This window comes from Lineus longissimus, chromosome 17 (genome assembly GCF_910592395.1).
Source record: "Lineus longissimus chromosome 17, tnLinLong1.2, whole genome shotgun sequence".
Lineage (NCBI taxonomy): Eukaryota > Metazoa > Nemertea > Pilidiophora > Heteronemertea > Lineidae > Lineus > Lineus longissimus.
Genome location: NC_088324.1, coordinates 251,644 through 279,544, shown reverse-complemented (window position 1 = coordinate 279,544; position 27,901 = coordinate 251,644). Strand labels below are relative to the sequence as shown.

At 43.6% G+C, this 27,901-nt stretch overlaps 2 protein-coding genes across 3 annotated transcripts in view; both read right to left on the bottom strand.

The window, feature by feature from the left end:
* LOC135501912 (CDK5 regulatory subunit-associated protein 3-like) overlaps positions 1–5,260 on the bottom strand; it is a 59,420-nt gene extending 54,160 nt beyond the window's left edge. The window contains exons 1-7 of one of the 2 annotated variants that reach the window (XM_064794344.1): positions 5,031–5,260; positions 4,367–4,454; positions 3,294–3,574; positions 2,577–2,671; positions 1,585–1,633; positions 811–905; positions 408–545 (exon numbers count right to left, since the gene is read on the bottom strand). In XM_064794344.1, coding sequence (XP_064650414.1) covers positions 408–545; positions 811–905; positions 1,585–1,633; positions 2,577–2,671; positions 3,294–3,309 — 393 coding nt within the window. In that variant the 5' untranslated portion in view covers positions 3,310–3,574; positions 4,367–4,454; positions 5,031–5,260. Of the gene's footprint in view, positions 1–407; positions 546–810; positions 906–1,584; positions 1,634–2,576; positions 2,672–2,967; positions 3,216–3,293; positions 3,575–4,366; positions 4,455–5,030 lie in introns of those variants that run through there. The other variant, XM_064794345.1, reaches the window with a different exon arrangement.
* A 5,514-nt stretch (positions 5,261–10,774) lies between these two features.
* On the bottom strand, positions 10,775–22,926 carry LOC135501636 (beta-mannosidase-like). Its single transcript, XM_064793859.1, has 17 exons — positions 22,812–22,926; positions 22,064–22,216; positions 21,637–21,905; positions 21,281–21,480; positions 20,639–20,706; positions 20,053–20,228; positions 19,434–19,593; positions 18,770–18,936; positions 17,707–17,844; positions 17,198–17,277; positions 15,744–15,934; positions 15,235–15,414; positions 14,538–14,635; positions 14,199–14,343; positions 13,318–13,802; positions 12,646–12,831; positions 10,775–12,144 (listed from the first exon to the last, which is right to left on the bottom strand). The coding sequence occupies exons 1-17, from the start codon at positions 22,924–22,926 to the stop codon at positions 11,902–11,904; spliced, it is 3,054 nt and encodes a 1,017-aa protein (XP_064649929.1). The 3' UTR covers positions 10,775–11,901.
* Positions 22,927–27,901: the final 4,975 nt, after the last annotated feature.

Sequence of the window (27,901 nt, the reverse complement as noted above, 5' to 3'; positions counted from 1 at the left end):
AGCATACACGGTTAACAACCTTCCCATCTTCAGCGAGTTGAAGTCTCTGCACCTTACCAAGGTATTTGCAGCTGAGAGACTTAATGTCGACACCACAGATTCATCTTGTCAGCCTCTCATGGTTTCATGGGTCACAAGTGATGCAGGTAACTAGTATTGTATTATGTTATTATATCCGATCAGGAAACTTTCAGAACAGCAACTTTGAGCAGCAAGGATCAGAAGAGGCTGGAATGTTCCAAGGTAAGTATCTCCAAGATTTAGCTTACAATGATCAGGAAATGGTCATGATATTAGATAAGGAGACTTAGCTCTTCTAATAGGGGGATTTGGCAGCCAATAATACGTCATATGCAATATCAGTCTCCGACAATAACAGGCTTTATGTCAGTCAAACCAGTACTCACCTTTTTTAATGTGAACTCGATGAACATTTCATACAAGTTGACTGGTTCTTTGAGGTCACTGGTAGCTGTTGTTATTTTATCAAACTCGGCAGGAAGATGTTTCACTAACGATAACAGCTCTGATTTTATCTTATTGCCCTGAAAAATGAGAAACACAAATCAGCCCTACTTTCACTTCTGAGGCTATATTTCTTGGTTTAACACTATTGCTTGCGATTGTCCCTGAAAGCAAAACTCTTACCCAATGAAAATTTGCAGAAAATTTGTCACTGAGATTAACCACTCGGATGGCAATGCTCAATGTATCTTACCCTGATACCCTGATCTCCATCTATCGACACGCTGCATTATATTTATCAAGATACTCAGCCTCCCCGCTCCTGTACTCAGACTCCTTCCTCACCATATCCTTCTGAATCTGTTTACATTTCACGATCTGTTTCTTCAGTGCAGTTACCTCATAATTAACATTCCTCATCAAGATTTGCGCGACTTCAGCTGAAAAAACATTTTCAGAGTTTACTGAAAGCCCTCTTCCTCGTATAGTCAAGGAGTGTCATAGCCTGAAGGTCATCAGTGCTGGCTACCCTGCATCAAGTCTTCATTTGATCCTGATGAGAACAACCCGGGACTGTATTTCTCGATGAACCACAAGGCTTTCAAGAAACTAAATTCCTGGCTCATCACAGTCTTTTGAATGAGATGTAAAACTGATGTTCCTTGTATCTGATATCTCTGCCAGGGCAGGCAAAAGATGACACCAAGTGAAAAACATGAGTAGCCTGCGTGGACTCAACCTCTGGATGAAGACGGAGTCGCTTGGATAATAAATCCAATTGGCACCTAACCGCGGTGGCACATGTTAAGGAACGACCACAGGCGCCACTATTTTGGCTAGAACTTGAAATCCTAAAATAATTAGAACGCCTTTAAAATGAAGTGAATACCAATTTGAAGGGTGTGAGTCTGTTCTGTGGAAAACAATGAACAGACTTCCATCCCTTGAAACTGGCATTCACTGTGTGTTGAAAGTGTTCTAATTGCTTTAGGACTTCAAGTTCTGGCCAAAATGGTGGTGCCCTATGGTCAATCCTTATGCAAAGTTAGACTGGAAGGGTGAATTTGAGTGGTATAAATTCCCTACCCAATCGTCAACCTTATTTCACAATCGACTAACCTAAATAAACGCCATCCTTTTCATGTAGTTTGAGAATCTCACACCAATCCTTAAACAACAAAGACACAAACTCTACCGTGGAAATTACTTTGAACATTATTTCCCAGACATGCACACTGCAAACCCATAAATAGTTGTGAGCCTTTTTTGAGCCATTTTTTCATGTTTAAAGATAATCTAGAAACTACACGGCCATGAACAAGTAAATCTGATTGTGAAGGTAGTACTGTTACTAGGTTCTCAAAATGGTGAATAAAAAGTATGAAAAAGTTCTCATTTCACAAAAGCGCAAACAAAATAGCAGCAAATATTTCTGGATTTATTGTACTAGACACATAACAGATCACCATTCAATAGACACCTCTATCTTAAGATACTGATTTCAATCCAAATTGTTCATTATCATTTGGACTTCGGTGACAGTACTCCTCACTTTGAAAGGTTAGCAACTCTCAGGGCCAAAGGTGTCTCAATAGAGAGGTCCTATTGGATATAGAACTTGACATCTGTTATCAGGACACCCATCTGTAAGAGAGGCAAGACACTTCGCAACCAAGATGGAACTGGGAGAGCCCAGCCAAAAGATGCTGAGACGATTGATGGAGGATGGAAGGCCGGAGCAACTGCTGCCACCAAAACTCTTCTGTAGCTAGAGGTGAGCGTTTGCCAGGACTGTTCCAGGGTCAATCACTTTTTCTCCAAGGAACAGAAGATGCTAAATGTTGGCCAAACCATGGTGCAAACAGGTGATGTTTATCACTGTGACCTGCAACAGTTATCGCTACAATGAACAATATAGGTACAACCAGTAATTCCTGTGTTTGATGTTGTCGCAGGTCCCAGCGATCACCAATTCTTGTCGCAGGTTGCGATGACCACGGCAAATATGTTTTTTGTCGCATGCATTCATGATCACCGGTCGCAATGACGAAATCACTTTTCTGCAGGGCACTTTATCATACCACTTGTTGAACATCACCAACTATACCCACCTTCATGCGCTGCGATCTCCCAAACATGTTTTTACTTCCCGCTTCTGTCTCCTTGAGCAGATCAACGATTCTCAGACAATGAAAGTAGTTGATGTCTGAATGAAAGATAAAATGAATTTTATGTTAAATTCGCTGAAATTTTCTAATCCTATGGATGTTTTGGTCCAGGCATGATTGTCCTGTTGTCATGAATATGTTGCCAATTGCAGCAACAAAAATTGCCTGTTTGCGGGAATCAGTGTAAGTATTAAATAGCATTTAAAACCGTTTGAAATACATTTCACCTGTGAGAGACCTGCAACACATCAGGTGTTTAAATCGGCTGTTCAAGGGACAAATGTCTCAGCACCGAATCCAAACGTCGGCCATGTTGACGAAAATAACGTCTTACCATATAAAGTTTGAGAAAAACATCTGCCAATGGCTGGGCACCTGCAAAAATGACACACCTCATCGCAACAGAGGTGATTATGATGACATATATAATCTTGTGACATCACCCGGTGGACCAGCAGCGTGCGTTTTTTGGAAGGGAATGCCCAGCCAAGACAAAAGTGGACCCATTGTAGCCATATGAGGCCTGATATCCACTCGGAAATTTCTCGGGTTTTTAAATCCCATCATGGTTACAGTAATGAAGAGCAGTACAGCTTCTTTAAGAGCATTTGGAAGGAGATGTCAACATAACGAAGGAATCTGATGCAGTCGAAGACTTACACGTTCCCTGCAGCATGGTTGTTATCTCCTCCACCGGAGAGTGTTCTCACCTGCCATAGCTGGTGGCAGTGATGACGAGTGTTCTCACCTGCCATAGCTGGTGGCAGTGATGACGAGTGTTCTCACCTGCCATAGCTGGTGGCAGTGATGACGAGTGTTCTCACCTGCCATAGCTGGTGGCAGTGATGACGAGTGTTCTCACCTGCCATAGCTGGTGGCAGTGATGACGAGTGTTCTCACCTGCCATAGCTGGTGGCAGTGATGACGATTGATTAACCAATCTGAAAGAGAATGGTCAAGGTTGCTTAATCTTAATCCCTCCTCACAAGACTACTGCCGCTGACATATGACATGTATGATGTCGACATGCGACCCACCGTCATTGGATCGATGATGGGATCTACCATGGACCATCATAGAATCTATGATGAGATCCGAGTGTAAAACACAGTTTGTTATTAATCATCATAGATCCATCCATGTGCCAATCAATGATCCTATGAGGGAATGTTATGCATGTGAGAATGATGTGACATATCAAGTAACAATAAATGACTGATGGAAAGTGGAAAGTTAACGGACCCCAACACTGACACTGATGCAGATGACACTGACGCATGAGCCACGACAGAATACCCCTGATTTTTGTCGGTGGTATGAATATGACTGGACTTACCCAGGAACTTTAATTACTAGACTCACCAAGTAACTATCATGACTGGACTTACCAAGTAACTATGATTACTAGACTCACCAAGTAACTGTAATGACTGGACTTACCACCCACTAACTATAATGACTGGACTCACCCAGTAACTATAATTACTAGACTCACCAAGTAACTATAATGACAAGACTTACCAAGTAACTATAATGACTGGACTTACCAGGTAACTATAATTACTAGACTCAACAAGTAACTATAATGACTGGACTTCACTTACCCAGTACTTTTAATTACTAGACTTACGAAGTAACTATAGTGACTGGACTCACCAAGTAACTATATGAAGGGACTTAACAAGTAACTATAATGACTGGACTTACCCACTAACTATAATGACTGGACTTACCCACTAACTATAATTACTAGACTTATCAAGTGACTTATTGTAATGAATATCTATTGGAACATTGTCCATGCTTCTTCCCATGCTGTAGCTGGAATGGAATAATTCTAGGTTTGAATTATGTGCTCGTCATTTTTGGAAGAATTACGAAAAAGAAATGACGTGTTTTACTCTTCTTGTCAAGTAAACATTCATTCGGTTATCGGCTAATCTTCATCACTGATCTGGGTCATGGACATTTCTTTCAAATAACTGGTAACTGTTAATGATAATTATTTAACTAGAAGTAGAAGTAGAATGACTGTGGCAATTAATGATAATTTATCAATTGACTGATCAGTGACATTTTGAATATATTTCTGTCATCATATAATATACAAAGTCTACGCCTATGCATACCAGAATCCCAGGACCAGAAATCTGCAGAATTATGACGGGGACACTTTATTGATGTCATGATGTTGTTGTTGCTGTTGTCGAAAGTAATGTCACTGGCGTCTAATAGACAGAAGTAAGCGTTAGCTGCTGAGCACAGAGCTACTCAGATAGAGAGAGAGTAGTCAGCATAGTCAGAGACAGTCAGAGAGAGGCCTCGGAGTCAGAGGAGCTTACAAGGCTTGCTCATTCATTGCTGCATAGTGAGTATCATACTCATAGTCATACTCACAGTCATAGTCATAGTGCATGCAGTTTACACGTCATTTTGACTTCGTCTTTACATCTGCTTTTCAAACTATCCAACACTGTGACTTGACATTTCATTGATGGTCAACGTCACTTTCTACATTTCCATCGTAAAATACTGTGGCTAATTACAAACCTCGTTGTTGTTGAAGCCAAAATATTGTGCAAAAATAGGATTTTTTGGAGGTGGTGTTGCTGACAATTTCCTGAATGCTAAAATTACCGTACCACTTATGACCTTGACCTCAAAAAGTAAATACACTTGGTGTCTATTTATAGATTAGCAGATGGCATTATTTACGAAGACGAGAAGCAGGTAGCCAAGTACTGCCATGCCATCTCGTGTAAGTCTGTGAAACTATGGTCCTGTTACAGGACTGGTAACTCATGAACTGGTGTCCCTCCCGAATAGCAGGTCTGATAGCACCCCACGTGACTCCATCCAATCGTGTGCTCATGAGGAAGAGTATTGGGAGGAAATGAGCACGACATCTGCAAAAGCAGAAAAGCGAAAGGACGGAGAACTAGGGTGGGTGAGTGGGCAAAGCAAACGTCTCAAGAAAGCTAACGACGCTATTTCTAATGTATGAACTGGGCCTATCAATTAGACGAGTGCATGTTTTTAACTCTCAAGTACATATTTGGAGAGGTTTTGAAAAATATTTGCTGTGGCAAGTCTACCGATATAAAGAAATTATTTGATGAAAAAATTAATTTCGAATTTTGCTAATTGGGTAATAGGGTTTTTCTGCCAGTTGGCTGAAAAGAGTGGAAATATCAAAATCTGTCTAATTTGTCGATTATCAAAAAATTTCCGTGGTCAACTACCAGTTTATTTTTCACCATTTACTTGCCCGACTCTCCGGAATAACATAATCTAAATTTCAGATTCACAACCCCACGCAGTATTTGATGCGTCGCGGTCAAACATTGACAATTTACCTGCTTAAAGGCTTAAGATCAATTGTGGTCTTGCCTCCTCGAACGGGACAGCTGGGGAGCAGCCATTCTCCTCCCCTCTCGGGGCAAAAGGCTGAATGAGGCCGAACAAAAGGATTTCGCACACTCGTCGATGAAGTCACGTGGGGTGTGATAGCACCCCACGTGACTCCATCCAATCGTGTGCTCATGAGGAAGAGTATTGGGAGGAACTGAGCACGACATTCCTTCAATTTCGAATGCGCCAGGCAAAATCTCGCTTATTCATATTCCAACACTCCCACCGGTCCCAAAACTCCTACAACTTCTCCAACGCGTGAAAGAAAATTATACAAGGCGGATATATCTTATACAGAGATACTTTTATTCCTTTGAACCAAGAGTACATGTATATACGTGACATACGGCTACAGAAACGGGAGTTAACATGATGCAAACGCAAAACGTATTATTACCGAAATCACTTTAGTGAGAATGATGATAGAAGCTAGAACTTGATGAAGAGTTTTGGTTTAGGGGCCTGCGATTACCGTGATATAGAAGTCCTCGTTGTGAACATGTATGCATGCATATCATTGAATTAATGAACTAATGTAATTGAATGAGCGCTTACAATCTAATCGTATTTTGTGCTGAATCAGATTTGCGTGAAAATTATATAGCGCTGGCGGCAAGGCATTAAAGGATGCATACTGCTCGAACTCTCTTTCCAGCCTGAGTAGTGCACTTGAGGAGCTAGCCAAACTACGGGCAACGGCGTTAGCTCGCTTCAACTAGCCTTCCCTAGTGTAATAAGCATAAGATTTTCTTGTCGACCCACCCACGTGCCTCATCGTGTCGGTGGCGATCGTGTCGGTGGCGTTACTTTCACGAGGGTGTAGAGGTTGCTGCGCATCATTAAAGTGCTAGGGTGATAGAGCAACCCACTCTTATGCTGTGAGGGGTCTCACCCTGGTATATGCCGAGGGTACGTAGGCAATGGACCAGGCGATGATACATAGTAGTGTATGATACGGGTTTATTTAAGACGGTACCATTTTCCGATACCACTCTAAAGAGATAACCTAACGAGAGATCCACCGCCCATGAACGAGCCCAGCTTACATAACGGTCAAGACCCGCAATCGGGCAGGTAGCAACATTGGAACAGCGTGTAACCGTGAAAGTGTTGCAAACGCCGGTAGCCCCCCTAATCGCTTTTGTGAAGGAGTGCGATATCGCCACACCCGAGTTGTCCAAGTTGGCTTGCGACTCTGCCTAAATCACTGGCACGATCTCCCGCAAAGAATTGAAGTTTGAAATAAGCTTGATCTCTATGTAGAGCGAAACGTTGCCTTGGCGACAGGTTACTACGAGTTATTTGATCATCAATATAGGGGGCAATTTTGATAATTTTTTGAGAGAAACATGGGCTTGGCCTGAGTGGGAACAACCTGAGCTCTTATTTGCTCCCCTGCTATATGTTTTATGTACGATTTAACGAGCGGAGATGCCGCCGGGTTTCCCGCGCCTAGCATGTCACAATAGGAAGTACCTCTACCGCATCCTCTAAAGATGGCTTTATTCTTTGTTCCAACTCTGATGCAATAAAGCTTGCAAATTTAGCACAGGAGGGCGAATTTTGGATCGACTCAGAAGGCGGGCGCTGAGAGTCAAATGCTTGCCCTTTAAAATTTCCCTTGAAATGATTAAAAAATGGCTCTATATGTCCACTCCATTTTGCAGCCAGTTGGCTGTACTGTTGCGACATAGGGTCGTCAGGGGGAAGCATTTCATCCAAAGAACTGGCATGCTCGTGCAACTGGCCGGCAACGAAATTATCTGGGTCTCTTAACGCAATACTATTTACATCAAAGCTTAGCCGCCGGGAAAAAACGTCCTCAAATTTTGGGTAAAATTGGGCGCCGGGGGAGTTGGGCTTTCTGTCCCTTGAGGTTTACCCAGCTTGGCGAGAACCTTGCAGAGCGCGAAGCTGACACCGGATCAAATGGCGTTTTGGTTCCCATGTTGGCACGTTATACGCTCTAAAGCGTTGATTCTGCAAAACAAATAGAGATTACATTTAGGAAGGACAGAAAGCTCTCAACCCCCCACCCACGTGAAAAAGATCACTAGGGAAGTTACCCCGGGTGGAAGTAAAGAGCTAAACAAGGGCGCTATTCCTTGTTATCTGACATGGGTTTAGGAACTCTAGGCTTTGTACTTACGAAACAAGTGACACAAATGCCGGCTTAGAAATTTTGCTCTTGCCCGCATGGCTAAGAATCGCCCGAAAATTCTAAAATTACGCAAGGGCGAACTGACAGCTCGTAGGGTGACTCTGACGTAAGCTTGCCCAATATATATGTGTGCACTGTCTGGCTTTGGCGATGTAAATTTGTAGAAAATTTTAGAGTTCGAATCAGACTAAAAAATAGTCGAGCGTGACTTCCCCTATATAGTCGCCTATCGGCGCGTTCAGAGAGGAACTGCAACGCCCGATTTATCTCCACTGTGCTCACTGGCGAGCCTACGCAAGACTCCCAAGGCGACAGTTACATATATATATCTCATATCTCTGGCTCGAGCACGCCCCCCAATGGTCTGCTACGATGCCGTCCCCCCTAGCCGAGCGAAGAAGCTCCCTAGGGTGACCCGAAGAAAGATAGATAAAGAGCCGTGTGAGATTCAGGCAAGCCTGAGAGGAAAGACACAAAATACTGTGGTCGAAAATCGGAGAAAAGCAAAAAGCGACAGGAGGGGAAGCCAGTCGACCGACCAAGGAGGCGACAAAAGGCTGAATGAGGCCGAACAAAAGGATTTCGCACACTCGTCGATGAAGTCACGTGGGGTGCTGTCATTATTGACCCTGTCCCTGGACAGGTTGTGACAATTGGTGTCCCCTTAGATAACCAAGTCCTGTCACTGTTGACCACGGTCATGCAGGTTGTGATAATTGGTGTCCCCTTAGATGGCCAGGTCCTGTCACTGTTGACAGTGGACAGGTTGTGATAATTGGTGTCCCCTCAGATGACCAGATTCTGTCACTGTTGACAGTGGACAGGTTGTGATAATTGGTGTCCCCTTAGATGGCCAGGTCCTGTCACTGTTGACAGTGGACAGGTTGTGATGATTGGTGTCCCCTTAGATGGCCAGGTCCTGTCACTGTTGACCCTGGACAGGTTGTGATAATTGGTGTCCCCTTAGATGGCCAGGTCCTGTCACTGTTGACCCTGGACAGGTTGTGATAATTGGTGTCCCCTTAGATGGCCAGGTCCTGTCACTGTTGACAGTGGACAGGTTGTGATGATTGGTGTCCCCTTAGATGTCCAGGTCCTGTCACTGTTGACCCTGGACAGGTTGTGATGATTGGTGTCCCCTTAGATGACCAGGTCCTGTCACTGTTGACAGTGGACAGGTTGTGATGATTGGTGTCCCCTTAGATGTCCAGGTCCTGTCACTGTTGACAGTGGACAGGTTGTGATGATTGGTGTCCCCTTAGATGGCCAGGTCCTGTCACTGTTGACAGTGGACAGGTTGTGATGATTGGTGTCCCCTCAGATGACCAGATTCTGTCACTGTTCACCCTGGAGAGGTTGTGATGATTGGTGTCCCCTCAGATGACCAGATTCTGTCACTGTTCACCCTGGAGAGGTTGTGATGATTGGTGTCCCCTCAGATGACCAGATTCTGTCACTGTTCACCCTGGACAGGTTGTGATGATTGGTGTCCCCTCAGATGACCAGATTCTGTCACTGTTGACCCTGGAGAGGTTGTGATAATTGGTGTCCCCTTAGATGTCCAGGTCCTGTCACTGTTGACCCTGGACAGGTTGTGATAATTGGTGTCCCCTTAGATGGCCAGGTCCTGTCACTGTTGACCCTGGACAGGTTGTGATAATTGGTGTCCCCTTAGATGACCAGGTCCTGTCACTATTGACAGTGGACAGGTTGTGATGAGTGGTGTCCCTCAGATGACCAGGTCCTGTCACTGTTGATCCTGGACAGGTTTTGATAATTGGTGTCCCCTTAGATGACCAGGTCCTGTCACTATTGACAGTGGACAGGTTGTGATGAGTGGTGTCCCTCAGATGACCAGATTCTGTCATTGTTGACCCTGGACAGGTTGTGATAATTAGTGTCCCCTTAGATGTCCAGGTCCTGTCACTGTTGACCCTGGACAGGTTGTGATGAGTGGTGTCCCCTTAGATGGCCAGGTCCTGTCACTGTTGACAGTGGACAGGTTGTGATAATTGGTGTCCCCTTAGATGGCCAGGTCCTGTCACTGTTGACAGTGGACAGGTTGTGATGAGTGGTGTCCCCTTAGATGACCAGGTCCTGTCACTGTTGACCCTGGACAGGTTGTGATAATTGGTGTCCCCTTAGATGACCAAGTCCTGTCACTGTTGACCCTGGACAGGTTGTGATAATTGGTGTCCCCTTAGATGACCAAGTCCTGTCACTGTTGACCCTGGACAGGTTGTGATAATTGGTGTCCCCTTAGATGACCAGGTCCTGTCACTATTGACAGTGGACAGGTTGTGAGGAGTGGTGTCCCTTAGATGACCAGATTCTGTCATTGTTGACCCAGCTTCAATGATTGGTGCCTTTTACATGGCCAGGCCCCAACTGGTTGACTCTGGACAGCCCTTCTTGTCGATGATTTCACCAAGAGAAGTATCAGTGTTTCCAGTAGCCTTCACTCTCAGCACATGGTCTTGCCACAGTGAATCCTTAAGCCAGTTAATGAAGATAAGGAGATACCCGCCAAAAAAACCCCTAAATCTAATGAATCTTGCTGAAAAACCACATTGATTTTATTACCAAAACATGTGAAAAATTATCACAAACTACAAATATATGATATTCTTCTGTAATATTAAGGGTGAGTGCACAAGACCAGCAAGTGACACTCGGTCTTTTAAAGAAAACAACATTGAAAAAAGATTGTCGATAATCAGCACTACAACCTGAGCATTTCTGACTGGTCCCCATTTATACACCTGGGTCCGGTTGTTCAAAGCCTGGTTAGTTTAGCGACCGCTGCTTCACTTGGCAGCAGCCAAAGACAAAACCCTTGAGGTACCGCTTACTTAGCAGTTGTATAGCGGCCGCTAACCTTAACGCGAATTTGGCGGCCTGCTAAGATAACAGTGGTTTAGCGGCTGCCAAACCAGATAACAGAACTTTGAACAACCGGGTCCTGGGTGGAGGATGGGAAGTTAGACTATGACAACTGCTTAGCATCTTATGCCAACTGTAAGCTTTGAACCGGAGACCTCTTGACAGCTAGCCAAGTGTGATACACTAGACCATATTGACTCCCAAAAACAGAATAACTCTTGTGCATGTCAGTCTTCTGATCAACTGGAATGGTTAAACACATACCTGGTAATGTAAGATATGTGCCAAGTGATACAATCTGATCAACTGGAATGGTTAAACACATACCTGGTAATGTAAGATATGTGTCAAGTGATACAATCTGATCAACTGGAATGGTTAAACACATACCTGGTAATGTAAGATATGTGCCAAGTGATACAATCTGATCAACTGGAATGGTTAAACACATACCTGGTAATGTAAGATATGCGCCAAGTGATACAATCTGATTAACTGGAATGGTTAAACACATACCTGGTAATGTAAGATATGCGCCAAGTGATACAATCTGATTAACTGGAATGGTTAAACACATACCTGGTAATGTAAGATATGTGCCAAGTGATACAATCTGATTACCTGTAAGTTGTGTTGGGCAAACAAAATGTCTGATTGACATTCAGATATCATGCTAGCCGTAGATTTGAAATTTTTCTTATTAAGTTATAAATCTAACACATATTCAGATTTCAGTTAAATGTTAAGACATGATTGTAATACGGGTTATTTTAGATTATATTAGAGCTATTAAAACAAGTTTATGTTCCATAATCAAAACTGATAAACGTCCATAAGAGATGTGATCCTGAGTGAATCCTGTAATGCCCTGACGGTCGTCACCTCCCATGGATAGAAGACCAGCGTTAGAGCCTTGCTTGGTCCAGACATCATATGGAAGCCATTTTGAGAGAATCGTCCCTTGATCCCCCACGCCTCCACAAAGACGAACAACGCCGGCTGGTCACTGGAGAGTGTGATCACGAAGTTCTTGTCCCGAGCTGTGACGCTTTTAACCTGAAGAAGAAAAAAATCACAATGATGTACAGTCTGGCAATGAAGAGTATCTCATGGCCAGCATCCTGTCCAGGGGATCTCATGGCCAGCATCCTGTCCAGGGGATCTCATGGCCAGCATCCTGTCCAGGGGATCTCATGGCCAGCATCCTGTCCAGGGGATCTCATGGCCAGCATCCTGTCCAGGGGATCTCATGGCCAGCATCCTGTCCAGGGGATCTCATGGCCAGCATCCTGTCCAGGGGATCTCATGGCCAGCATTCTATCCAGGGGAATGATATTCCTAGTTGCTTAATGCTAATCCATGAACTGATAACTTATTGAGGGATATAGCGACATAGTGGCTAGAGCACTAGGCTCTAAATCAGGAGGTTGTGGGTTCAAATGTTGTGGAAGGATCAAAACTGTCTTTGTGTCAAAAGAGGCATTTGTCTCAAATTGCCAAGATACCAGATTGGCTGCAGCGGCCACACGTTTCATTGTGATGTCACAATGGACCTACCTTGATGTTAGCCTTTCTCATCCCCCAGGCAGCTTTAGGAACGGTCAGGAAGTAAAAGTTTGAGGCCAGTGTCACGCTGGCCTCGTCTTGGACGGTAATCTCGATCATGTAATCTTCTCTCTTCAACTGACCCAACATCGTGGATGTCTCCGCTTCAAATATAACCATGGACGGTAAGATGGTGGACTGAAAAAATAGGTGCAGTTGGAAAATATAACATCCCTTCTCTTCAGAAATGATTGTTTCCCAACTTATTATTGAATATAACCATGGACGGTAAGATGGTGGACTGAAAAAATAGGTGCAGTTGGAAAATATAACATCCCTTCTCTTCAGAAATGATTGTTTCCCAACTTATTATTGAGTATAACCATGGATGGTAAGATGGTGGACTGAAAAAATGCATTTGAAAAATAAGACACCCCAGAAATTATTGATTCTCCCTAAAGCTTCAGTCCCCCAACTGACTGAGAATTCTGTGTATTCCAGACAGGCATTCCAACTTCCTGAGCAGCCTGCCCTGGGGGAGACCTGGGAAAATGTGTGCACCACAAACAAAACAATAGGCACTGTGGCCCTGTGTATGATACATGCAACACGATAATCAAGATGAGACGATAATCACCAGGCCTAGTTCTCATGAAACTGCTCAATTTTAAACTGTTTACAAACCTGTTTGATAATTGTTTGAATTCTAAGTGGAGATTTTGTGAGATCCCACGGCCTGAATGTGAGGACTAGAACACACGGCTTGGCAGTTGAGCAATACCACGACGAATCCTTATCACCGGCAGCCTTCTCCACGACAAGTAGTTTCTGCTGCCCCATGTGGACCACCCCTGGACTCTGACCCTCCGCCTCCTCTGTGACCGCACTCCTAGACCACTTCAGATCTTTGCCCTCTTCAGCCGATGACTGCTGCCATTCAAACGTCTCTTGTGAGTACTGGTCCTGCCCAGAACTTCTGTAAGACGATCCAAGAGGGATACCCGTCTTACTTTTGAGGATTTCCACCGATTCCCCTGGTGCCGGCAGCTGAACGTCCTCCTGGACGAAGCTGACCTTGAATGTATCCCCATCCTCCCACGGGACGACCACAGTCTTATTGTAGAAGTCTTTGATATAGTAATGCAGCATCTTCCATTTGCCAGTGTACTCTGAAAATTGATAATTAGACATTTGAGAAATTTCAAAAGCGAATAGAGGCACAAAATCTTGCTAGTTTTTTGAGTGAGAATAGCTCGCAAAACAATCACAACTGTGCTCTGGTCGAACTTAAAATACATGAAAAAAATAAACAGAATAGAAATGCAGTTCCACACAATTCAGTAGTCCAGTTCAGATGCAGATGAGTTTTGCTCAAATGTTTATTTGAATTTGTTTATCTGTCCACATAATCCTGTGTACATCTACACAGTTTAAAATTTTCTAATTCAATTACAAATTTTAAATATCAAACGAACAGTGAAGGCATTTACCTGGGTGTCTGTGGAGGATTTGGTTAAAGAAAGTCCTAAAGAATGAGAAACGAGACTGTCAACACTGAAACTTACCTAACGTCGCCCAAGAAGGCCCCTGCCAGTTATCATTGAGCTGCCAGATGAGTGATCCCATCGTGTAACCACCAAGACCATTCATGACACCCTGCATCCTTCTATAGACTTCGCTCTCTGTTTTGATGGACATTGCTTGATTAATCTGAAAGTGACAAGGCAAGATGAACTTTAACATCATCACAGAATGTCCTATTCGCATACACCAGCCAGCAGCTGATGTTGTTTTCAGCAAGTGATAATGTGTTCCGTTCTAGAAAACCCAAAGACATAATGTAATGCTCTGTCAACAAAATGTCACTTGAGGTTCAATGTGACACAAGTGCCTATAATACCTACCTGGAAGACATAGAGAAGATCACTGAATAGTTTGATGTGGTCAGTCGAGTTGGGGAGATGCATCACAGCTTTCACCATATCAAAAAGTTGTTTGTCACCTGAAATTACCAGAAAATGTAAATTTCGAGAAAATAGATGAAGTTCAACGCAAGAAAGTGTGCGATATTCTTGTAGCAAGGGAATAAGAAACTAAATCACCATTCTCAAATATTTGATGATTTTCAGAATTCTTCATAACTCATGAAATGTCTCATAAATTTTGACCACAAAGGGCCTGAAATTAATTAGATCAAAGTCAATCCATTGTTTATCATAATTAACGTCTTTGGCCATGGTGTCATCCATGTAAGTTTCAGGAATATTGCCGTGGTAGTTTTTTGATATCATCCAACCCCCCCCCTCGTATATTTACAAAAGTGAGACCAAGACATCAACATGCCTCCCCTGATATTGCTCGTGTCTTTTCACTATCGAACATGTGTACCTACCAGGACAGTTTATCAGATACTGACTCTGTAGAAGCTATTTAGCCGGTTTTAAGGCATCTTTTTTACATAGGCCTATCACACGTTATATAGGACTTACCCTTCAACTGGTTGAATAGGGTCAACATAGGATGTCTGAACCCAGCGCGCCTGGTACCTAACCATGATGCAATGCAAAATGGACCGGATCATGATATTCAGATTTGACCTACCGCCACAATGATGCTGCCTGTCTGCAATAAACGTACTGTTGAAGTACCAATCCTCGGGCTGAGAGACTTGTTTCAACACCTCAAATGACGGGTACGATTGGATGCCGTATTCCGAGCAGAACTTGGGTTTGGGAAAGCGACGCCAGTCCCAGAGATTCCCAGAGTACGTGTAGAAGTGGACTGAACCAAAATGAAGAGAAGATCTGTCATGAGTTATGATGAGTGGATTGTTGATTTCACACGAAACTGGCACTCTAATTTTGGGTAATGTCCCACAGAAAACCACAGTTGAACAAAATGTATTATTACACACAAAAAAATCAAAATCTTAAGTATCACAAAAGATCACTTTGCCAGAATAAAATACAAAATTTCCAGGTTTTGGCATCATGTTACGCATGCACATTGATAACTTTACCGCTCGGTTACCATGGTTAATTCTGAACATTGATTTTAACCCTTGCACACTGACCGGGTCTTCTGTTTTGAAACTGTAAACACTGGCTTACCGTCACCATGGTGAGTGTCATAAACATTCTTATCGATCCAACCAGCTCCAGGCGTCAGCTTGCCATTACTGGGTGACGTACTGACGATAGGCCGACTCTGGTCCTCCTGGGCTGTCACATTCAACACCACGCCAATATAGAGGGCGACATAGTCGTTATAGTAACGTTTGTAATGGGCCGCCGTCCCAAAACTGGAAAGTAAGACATTCAATGATTATTTCTTAGTTCGAAGGAGGGAAATGCGAGCTTGTAGCGTTGATTGAGCAGCGGAGATCAATCAATCATATCAACCAAATGAGGGTGTTTATAGTGCCAGCATCCACTGAAGTGATCAGTGACACTTTACATTATACCGAGAAAAGAGATAGGTTTTTCAGTGACCCGCGAAGAGAGGGGTGCTGGTCAGTGTCTGCAAGCTGATTGGCAGTCGGTTCCACAGCTTGGGAACGACGCAAGAAAGGCTCTGTCGCCAAAGGTCACCAACCTTGCCCTTGGCTGGTCAAAAAGCAAACCATCTGAAGATCTTAAAGTGCGGTCGGGTTGCTGAAAGGTTTCAGGGAAGACTGGGGAAAAAATATGATGAGTTTGAGAAAGTTGTACAATATAAAGCGTACAAGCTAAAGGCCAATGAGAGTGACTTACCAGCTACCTGGCCAATGACAGCGACTTACCAGCTACCTGACCAATGACAGCGACTTACCAGCTACCTGGCCAATGACAGCGACTTACCAGCTACCTGGCCAATGACAGCGACTTACCAGCTACCTGGCCAATGACAGCGACTTACCAGCTACCTGACCAATGACAGCGACTTACCAGCTACCTGGCCAATGGCAGCGACTTACCAGCTACCTGACCAATGAGAGTGACTTATCAGTTACCTAGCCAATGAGAGCGACTTATCAGTTACCTGACCAATGAGAGTGACTTATCAGTTACCTGGCCAATGAGAGTGACTTATCAGTTACCTGGCCAATGAGAGTGACTTACCGGTTACCTGGCCAATGAGAGCGACTTATCAGTTACCTGGCCAATGAGAGTGACTTATCAGTTACCTGGCCAATGAGAGAGACTTATCAGTTACCTGGCCAATGAGAGTGACTTATCAGTTACCTGGCCAATGAGAGTGACTTACCGGTTACCTGGCCAATGAGAGTGACTTACCAGTTACCTGGCCAATGAGAGTGACTTACCGGTTACCTGGCCAATGAGAGTGACTTACCGGTTACCTGGCCAATGAGAGTGACTTACCGGTTACCTGAACAATGAGAGGGAATTACCGGTTACCTGGCCAATGAGAGAGACTTACCGGTTACCTGAACAATGAGAGTGACTTACCGGTAACCTGGCCAATGAGAGTGACTTACCGGTTACCTGGCCAATGAGAGTGACTTACCGGTTACCTGACCAATGAGAGTGACTTACCGGTTACCTGGCCAATGAGAGTGACTTACCGGTTACTAGCGAGACAACCAGCACATTCATTGTTACCACTCCAGATGGCGATACTGGCATGATGCTGCAGACGACGCACCTGCGATGAAGACAGAGAGAGATGACAATCAAGTTGGAATCATAAATAGACCTCTCAGTGGCGTCCAAGTATAAACAGTGGGGGGGGGGGGGGTCACTCGCCAAGGAGGGGTATGCACATCTATGTCCATGGAGATTATTAAAGCCCCTTACAGCAGGCAGGCACCGGCAATGAGCAGCTTCAATCTCCCTTTCAGCAGCGTGCGAATTGAATTTCAGGGCATCACAGGTGATATGAGAGGTATAATCTTCCAGGCGTCAGTGTTAAAATGTTTCAAAATGGTGGCTTACCACACCTCTCATGGAGTAGATATTACTGCAGCAGTACATTGGCTAAGCACTTCCATGGACCTTGTGGTAAGGTATTAGCAGATGAATACTACTTCTCATGTACTACGATACTGTTTGTAAACTCATGAATACAGCTTACTTGGTATGTGGTTTCTTCACGGACCGTATCAAGATATTCCTGGTCAGCCGGGTACATCGCTACAGCAAACATAAAGTCCTGCCAGACCATGATGCCCAGCTCATCCATCAGGTCGTAGAATACATCCGTTTCATAGATCTGGAATCAGATGGAGATTTTTAGGCTGAAAAGTGAAAGTTGTGCGCCCTCGCATAGCAAACGGCATACAGCGCATTTCAACATTTTTAGAACATTGATGTTTTGGGCCTTTTTACAACTGCAAAATGTGAGGAAACTACAAGTTGGCAGCATCATAACTCTGCTTATTGATCAAATGCTGCCAATGGTATCCAGACAAATTCCCCTCAAGTCAATTGCCCCGATAAAACTGTCCCCAGTAGTTCACGAATCTCCAGCTCTCCTGATGACCAGCCATCTATCACATTCAACCTACCCCTCCGTCCCAGACCCTCATCATACACATGCCAGCATCAGCAGCTGACTATCTATCACATTCAACCTACCCCTCCACCCCAGACCCTCATCATACACATGCCAGCATCAGCAGCTGACTATCTATCACATTCAACCTACTCTTCCACCCCAGACCCTCATCATACACATGCCAGCATCAGCAGCTGACTATCTATCACATTCAACCTACCCCTCCTCCCCAGACCCTCATCATACACATGCCAGCATCAGCAGCTGACTATCTATCACATTCAACCTACCCCTCCGTCCCAGACCCTCATCATACACATGCCAGCATCAACAGCTGACTATCTATCACATTCAACCTACCCCTCCTCCCCAGACCCTCATCATACACATGCCAGCATCAGCAGCTGACTATCTATCACATTCAACCTACCCCTCCTCCCCAGACCCTCATCATACACATGCCAGCATCAGCAGCTGACTATCTATCACATTCAACCTACCCCGCCGCCCCAGACCCTCATCATACACATGCCAGCATCAGCAGCTGACTATCTATCACATTCAACCTACCCCTCCGCCCCAGACCCTCATCATACACATGCCAGCATCAGCAGCTGACTATCTATCACATTCAACCTACCCCTCCTCCCCAGACCCTCATCATACACATGCCAGCATCAGCAGCTGACTGCAGCAGGTTCCTCGTCCTCTCAGGGGTCATTCTCTCTTGGAACGCATCACCAGGGATCCAGTTGGAGCCCTTCATGAAGATCGGCTTGTCGTTGATCATGAAGTAAAATGTGGTCGCTGAAATAAAGCCAGAAAGTTATGATAGATATTCAAGCATGCATAGGTCTCCAACAACTCATCAACAGTTTTTCCTCGCAGAGACAAGGAATAAGTATGATCAGTAAGGTTTGTATAGATTTTCATTGAGAAGTTGCAGACTTGAAATGGGCTCCAGAACATCACTGATCGCAGACAGAGGTTTAGGTAAGCGCGTAAACGAACCTCATTTTGTTCATATTCTGGATGCAAGTTCTTCATAGCAATCAACCTTCATCGAGCAACTAGAGTGAAACCTCCATTAGTGGTCACCTAACTTTGACCGGACGAGAAAAGATCCTTGGTGGACCGTGCCCAATCAGGCTATCACCCACTGGCTGATCAAGGAGCTACGCATGGATCAAGCCTCAGTAGACACAAACAATATAGCTTGATGGACCGGTGGTTTGGGAGAGTACTATAAGATATCTTCATTGGCCTATGATCGGCCAATAGAAGATCTCTCCTCGACCACTAACCTTTGCCACCTTGTATATCATTCTCGATCAACTTGATTGTACGGAATCCAAACCGTAACGACTTCTTATCAACCGGGTCCAAACTATCGTCTGTAATTTGTACGTTTATATCATAGAGTTTCTGATTTCCATGTCCGTTTGGCCACCAGAGTTCAACTGGCTGAAAGAGAATGAGAGCTCTTTTCTAATTTTGTGTAATAAAGCGTCTATTAGTCTGATAGATTATCATTAAGAGGAAGGAAGTGGGCAAACACGGTGGGTTTGACACCACACACTGTAATGCTGCTTGTGATCATGGGCAAGTCACTTTATTTTGATTGTGTTGGCTTTTTAATGAGACGTTACATGAAACTGAGATTCACTGCTCATGTACCAATATGCTAGGGAAAGTAAACGACTCTGTCTAAGTGGACAGTAGCCTGAGATTGACTCCTTTACCCAGTTACCCTGTAAATGGGGGGTCCAACTGTAGTGGCACACAACAGAAAGATCAGTACTGAAGTGATTAATATTTGTAGAATCCTGTTTCAAATGGACACATCGCATCAATGTGAATTTCAACAGCAGGAACATCAGTGCAGGGGATGTCCTTAATAGAGAGGTACTAATGTATACTCACAGTTGTAATAGACAGACGATACTTAAACTCCTGACCTCCCGTGACCTTTGGCGAGAGTTTGACCTTGAACATCTCAACTTTCTTCAGCCCCGGGATACTGATCACAAGATCGATGGTGACGTCAGACAAGACATGGAAGTGCACTTTACCACTCACGACCCAACTGGAGTTGGTCGCTGAAATGACGTCATATTATAATCACTTTTGGCAAGGCATGCACTTTAGAATTATGACTATTGAGTCTGGTTCTTTTATAATGTACGTACTACATTTGTAACAGATAAGTTTCTCCTTTTATTAAAGGGCCAGCCAGACATGGGATTAAGATGACCAGGAGGATAATGTAACGACCTGCCACCATGCACCGCCACATGTAACACTGTATGGACACCCCTTGGTTTCTTTAGACAGGCTCCTGGATGTAACTGGTGAATGAATTCAAAGTGCTTTGACACTGTTGTAGTGTATAAAATATGTAAATTAAGAACTGAAATTATCCTTATTTTCATTTTTCTTTCGAATTTTTGTGTACGTGTGTTATAGTTTTTGTCTACAATAATATCGCTACCGTTTATAGGCTACTTACTTTTTGAGGTAGCGACAGTGACTTCACCAATTCTTGCCTCTGTGTAGCCATCGATGTAGATAGGCTTCCTGGAATGGAATGATTGTACTGCCCCTTATGTGTTACTAGAGAGTAAACTCATCTTCATAACCTATTAAAGGCCTAACTGCTAGCCATTCACTTGAATTGCTGAATGGAAGGGAATTAGAGAGATCACATGAATAGTTTTTATATACAGCCAAGTCATAATTTTCAGGCATAATTAAAAGTCTAACAGACAAATTTAATGAACAAATAAGCAGGTCATTTGTCTATTGTCAATCTATTAACGCACATTTTCCTATTTCCATTTTCATCACTTCAGTCGCGGGAAGGGGGGGTTATTCAATTAAGTAAATGAATACTCAGTCAAAGGCACAAAGTGGCAACCAGATCCTGTGACCACTATGGGGATTTGAGGGATAGTTGAAGAGACGCGCCTCCCCCTCTGGTCGGAGAGCAATTCTTTTTCAAGATGCCTCGTGGAGGGAGAACTATCAGACCCTGCACATTTCCAAGATCCCCTTCTCGAATTTCTGGATCTGCCACTGCTGGTTTGACAGTATAAAACCTTCACCAGTACACCACCTCACTCTAGGAATGAACGCAAAGTTTAAAACTCACCAAATCCCGACTGTCGGGAAAGCAGGGCCCCAATCCCAAGAAAACGCAGACTGCCGAGTGCGTATGAATTGATGATACTTCTCGCTATGTTCACATGGATTCCTGTCAGCAGGAGGGATTGGATACGCATGAGCTTTAGCCTGCTCAGCCGCATACAGGACGGCCGATGTAAACACAACTTTCACTATATTTTTGCCAGGCTACAAAAAAAGGGGACACAAGTATCTTTGCTGGTAACAACTTGGCAAGGGATCCAACAACAGAAAGGAAGGATTCCATACCAAAATCCTGAAAAAGATTTTCCTTATTTTCACTCCGCACTATTTTTTAATTTTTCTAAATCACACTCTGTGCTAAGTTTCAATTCCGCCTTCTGAAGTAAAGAAAACATGATGGCCATCATTTCCAACAAAAAGAATTTGATTCCTTATCAAGAATCTGGATGAAATGCAAAGGATTTTAGTCAATGAACTTACCACAAGGAGACCTTTGACATCAAAGCGATGCTTGATGAACATGTTTTTTGTTCTGGCGAGAAGTTTATCGTTGATGTAGACAGCTGCGACCGTGTCCAAGCCCTCACAGACCAGGTCAAGGTGGGGGCGGTCGTACACATCCTCAGATACTGAAATAATACAAGGATATGCTTCAAATTAAGGAAAACTGATTTGAGTTTCAAGAGCATTTCAAGAAGAGTATGGCCCTCAAAGTGAGACTGGATAGGACCACTATTAAGATCAACTGGATTTAGCAGATAAAGTCACCTTGATTCCGACTACATACCTAGAAAAGATCTTGAATACGTCCAGTTCCTGTACGACACCCAACGATACTTAATGTAATTGGATCGATAATAGGGGTCGTCTAGGAAGCCGCCATTGACCAGATCCATAAAGATTTCTCCAGGCACTGTGGCAAGTGTGACAATCTCACGTCCTGAAAAATGAACAGATTAGATGACAGATATTAGAACCTTGAGCTGCATTAACATAGGATTCACATGTCATATATCACTTGTCATAAGCATGTTCTTCATCAACTCAATACTTTTGAAAACATGACACTGACATGAGCGTATTATGCTATGCACCAAGGCAAACTAAACAGCATGCTTCCAGCTTACTGTTCTCCTTTAGCTGGAGACTGGATTGGTCAGAGAAATCATACATTGAGTCGGGGCGATTCCATACGTAGGTAGGCCAGCACACTGCACAGTTAAGTTTCGAATCAACATGATGAACCCCAAGATTACACAAGTTCTCCTTCTCCTAGCTATAACGTCTTATTCTCCTTGAGGGTGAAAGTGACATATATTCATAAAGCCAAAGCCATGAAAGCCCGCAACATTATGATCATGACATGGGTAAAGCCAAGGGCGTGCCATAGTACAGCCAGCTCAGGCATGCAGATAGTTTTACTTTTTTTACTACTTTCTTCTTGGACGACTGTTTACATAGTAAGCACAAACTTGGCAATTACCCACCGGTTACTCACAATGAGTGACTGGCAGTTCTATGAACAACCTACCCACCTTCATCTTCGACAGCCCAGCTACCATTAAGGTTGATTTTTACGCCAGAAATAAGAGTTATTGCCAAAATAACAAGGAAAACAACAAAATCTGATTTTAATCTGGTGGCGGCCATTTTCTTCAAATGTCACATGATGTCACATTCGCCTATTCCACTTTAGCCTAATCCACATTCGCCTAATTCCCCTTTCGCGTAATTACTTTCTCGCCTAATCCTTTTTCGCCTAATTTTGGCATATACCTAACCCCCCTGTGGCATATAAAATGGGTCATTCCAAAATGCCATCTCTTATGGTCAGTGATCTTAGCTTGGGTTATGGAATACTCTTACTCATGATAAGGAATTAGGCGAAAATGGAATTAGGCGAATGTTGATTAGGCGAAAAAGGAATTATAGGCGAAAATGGAATTAGGCGAATGCGGATTAGGTGAAAAAGGTTTAGGCGAAAAGGTTTAGGCGAATGTGGATTAGGCGAAAGTGAATTAGGCGAATGTGGAAGATATCCTATAACTTCACTTTTTTCGTGACGTTATGGGTCTTCAGACATTTCGATTAAATCCTTTTTTCTCGGATTAATGCTTTTCATCATTTCCTACCATTTTATAATATTTCCAAGGCATTCCATGCGGTAGAACCTAAAGAGGGTGACCGTATCATAGATAACTGGAGGTCCCAAATAATGACCAGGCAAATCTGTATCAAAGTATTACAAAAGTGTTCCGTCAAAAGCTTTCGTCGTGTGCTGCCGCCTATCGGCGGTTCCTGGAACATTGCGTCAAGTTTCAACACTTTATTATCGTTCTCTCTAAGACGTCATAGATATCATATCACTGTGGTTCATGTTGGGAAACTTTGTTTTGTTTCCAACGACGCGGGGGAACTGCAGCCCAGGCGCGTGGTCCCCGTAGATTCTTTATAAAAGGGCTTTTCAGTCTGAGATCGAGCAGAATGCTAGCACGACTTAGCATTTGAGGTAGTTCATCCCTCTTGCCTGAGCAGACACCCCACAGTCTCTCAGTAAAATGCAAACCTCGGTAAAATGAGCCACAGGAACTCTTTCACATACATGTGCTATTCCCATGCACTAACTTTTATGGCTGTATCAAAACAGTATGACGAAACGAAATGAGCGATTAGTTGTACCTGGAATGTGCTGTAGAGATTCGCTGAATCAATACAGGGAATAGCCACATGTATTTGGCATATAATACCAGGTATATGGGTTACCAGGAATCGGTGGGCTGTGTTCTCGTCGGATTTTACAGGATGAAAAAGCTTTTCGCCATTTTGTCACACCACCACTCACCAGTGGTGCTCGTAGGGTGGTTGGAATTTCTGTGCGCTTTTATTGACTCATGGACTATTTGTGATCAGATTTGGAGAACAATGGATACATGAGGAGTAGGCCTAACTTGAGAGTAAGTAGCGCGGTTTTGAATAGTTTTTTTGAATTTTTCAATGGACTGTCTGCCTGTTGAAGTCGCTCAGATTTCACCTTTCCAGAGTCGAGCCGACCCAGAGTTTTCGGAACCAGGGTTTGATGCGATGTGTTGCCACTAGAAGGGGAGTTACAGGGCTGATAAGATATCTGTATAGATAATGTAATGTATGTATGATGTGCTTAGCCGAGTGCCTTCAGTAATGAGACCTGTTATTCTGAAGCCAAAGGAAAAGTTATTGGTTCATAATTGAACTGTAGATGTTGAAAATAATTGTTTGCTGGCATCCATTTCATGACTTGCCTTTCAGATGAGCATGTAGTCAGTTGAGAAATGATAGTAAGTGTGATAAGGAATCTCATGTACGGAATATTAGTGCTGTGCTAGATTCCACTATGTAAATTGATTCACATGTTAAGAATGTCTGTAAATCGGCCAACTATCACATCAGAAACATTGGACGGATTCGGCAATTTCTTGATAAGAAATCTGCCGAAAAGCGTGTGCACTCATTTGTTACCGCCCGCTTGGACTACGCAAATTCATTGCTTCAGGGATTACCACAGGCACAGATGAGAAAGCTCTAGTTAATTCAGAACACTGCTGCACGGATTGTGACATGGACACGGAGACGTAAACACATTACTCCGGTTCTCCGTGACTTACATTGGCTGCATGTGCCGTCCCGTGTGGTTTTCAAGGTTCTGCTGCTGAATTTCAGGGCCTTTAATAATGGCCAGGCTCCCAGCTACATCAGAGATCTTCTGACTGTGTACAAGCCAGGGCGGTCACTTCGTTCAGCTGAACAATTGCTGTTGGCCGTGCCTGTATCCAAACGTTGTGGTTGTGACAAGGCCTTTAGTGTCAGTGCACCCAGACTCTGGAATGAACTTCCAAGGAACATCAGGGAATCAGAGTCTGTGGACATTTTCAAAAAGAGACTAAAGGGACACCTGTTTTTGTAGACATTTGTGAACTTTTTAACAGCGCCTTGAGCACCATTTCCATGGTGGATCTGGCGCTATACAAGACTCCGTATTGATTGATTGATTGATTGATTGAATTTGAATGCCAGAACCCCACCTCCATGCCACTGACAATAATGGAAAGATAATGACCTCAAGTACTGTGTGTATTGTTGCAAGAATTGTATGTCATGCATTTAAATACATGAGATTACAGTGTACCGCTGCAGATGGAAGATATGGGTCATTGTAACAATGAAATACTTTATGATGTTGCTGTAAGAGAAATGATTGTTGGAGATGGAGATGTTTGGTGGTGAGAGGAAGCATTACCCAAAAAGGGAATGCATCCTCTTACCTAGTGATGAAGAAGCCAGAAATAAATGATGGGATATTGTTTGTACTGACATAAACTGGGTATGATTACGGCTGACTGTGTCCTAGGTTCTCCCATATGAGGCTTCGGTACCTCCGACGCATCCGGTTGAAAACAATCCTGCAGTTAGTGTAGATGGTTCGAGTGTTGGTAAGGTGGTCTCGTGCGTTCATGGTATGCCACTGGTGTTCAAAGTGTTTCCTTGTGTTGATGTTTGCTTGATTTTCACCATTTCCTGTGAATCTGTAGACTAGTACAAAGCACATCCATCACGGAAATGGCTGCCACAGTGAGGACACCAGACACAGCCCTCCGGCTGCAGATGGGAGTGGAAGTGGAATTTCAAGCCTGCGTTGGCCTACGGTACTGCCCTAGGCCTAGATGAAATAGTAGGACACTGACCATGCTGACAGTCACACTGCTGGCCACAAGAAAGATGTGATATGTGTACCACGAGGCAATGGTCGTGTCCAGATGACAGACTGTACCTGCACACTTGCATAGCCTGATCATGCATGTGATATGTAGCTAAGGTATGGCCTAGTTACACACTCGCTGCAAAAAGCTGCATGCACACAATGCACTGCACAGTGACAGTAGGGTACACAACGCATCCGCAGGCGGGAGAGGAGGTGGCTATAAAATACAATTATAGGCCTGAAATCATGAAGACGACGCCATAAACACGGGGGGGGGGGTATTCCTTATTATTGCCGTTTCATATAGGCCTATATACACTTCATGAGTAGTCTTGACTTACAAATAAAGCGAAAGTTAGGCCTGGCAGAACCAGCATGTCATACATGTGCAGGCAGCACATACGTCATCATCAAACTGTGCCAGGGCACAAAACAATAGCCTGTTATACAGGCTAAGGTCCTCCGAACTTCAGAGACAGGTATATCGGTCTAACAAAACAACATCATCAAATCGTGCTCGTGCTATATATAACTTCACTTTTGTCGTGACGTCAAACAAAACAACGTCATCAAATCGTGCTCGTGCTATGATAGGTTTATGCCACATTCGCCTAAAAACTTCCACATTCGCCTATTCCACTTTAGCCTAATCCACATTCGCCTATTCCCTTTTCGCCTAATCCACATTTGCCTAATTCCATTTTCGCCTAATTCCTTTCTCGCCTATTCCTTTTTCGCCTAATTCCATATTCGCCTAACAGGTACCACCCCTATCACTTGGACCCTTCCAGTCAGAGGGGTTAAGATTCATGTGCCAGGTGTTAGGGTTGGGGGAGGGATTTTGAGCTATACGGTAGACTTTTTTTTTGAATCACCGGCTCATTATTTTCATAATCGAGTCCCAAGGTATAGACTGTGGAGAGTAGAATTTTTAAGTGATGCGGGGGATCTCTGAATATCAGGTCCTGTTACTAAGGGGTTGCCCTAACTTGAGGGGGGGGGGGGGATAGTGGATGGGGCTCGGAGGGTTAATTGCTAGTAACTGATGCTTTTCAACCCAGAAAAGAAGTGTGCGCATTAATGTACAATTCATAATCTTTTTGACATCAATCAAATCAAGATATATGATCGATTCCATCTCAGTTTGTTTAGACAGGTGAAAGCATCAGTAAAAGCATCAGCACAAATCATGTAAGACAAAAAATAATTTATGATTCATCATTTATTCAAAGGGGTGGAAAAGCTGTCACATAACTTGAGTGATGGCCTTTGGAAAAGGAATGGTCCATTTTATGGATAACCCAAGCTAAGATCACTGAACCAAGGAAATGGCTTTTTGAAAAGGAATGGTCCATATTATGAGTAAGAATATTCCATAACCCAAGCTAAGATCACTGACCATAAGAGATGGCATTTTGGAATGACCCATTTTATGTGCCACAGGGGGTTAGGTATATGCCAAAATTAGGCGAATATGGAATAGGCGAAAAAGGATAAGTCGAGAAAGGAATTAGGCGAAAGGGGAATTAGGCGAATGCGGATTAGGTGAAAAAGGTTTAGGCGAATGTGGATTAGGCGAAAGTGGATTAGGCGAATGTGGAAGATACCCTACAATATATAACTTCACTTTTTTCGTGACGTTATGGGTCTTCAGACATTTCGATTAAATCCTTTTTTCTCGGATTAATGCTTTTCATCATTTCCTACCATTTTATAATATTTCCAAGGCATTCCATGCGGTAGAACCTAAAGAGGGTGACCGTATCATAGATAACTGGAGGTCCCAAATAATGACCAGGCAAATCTGTATCAAAGTATTACAAAAGTGTTCCGTCAAAAGCTTTCGTCGTGTGCTGCCGCCTATCGGCGGTTCCTGGAACATTGCGTCAA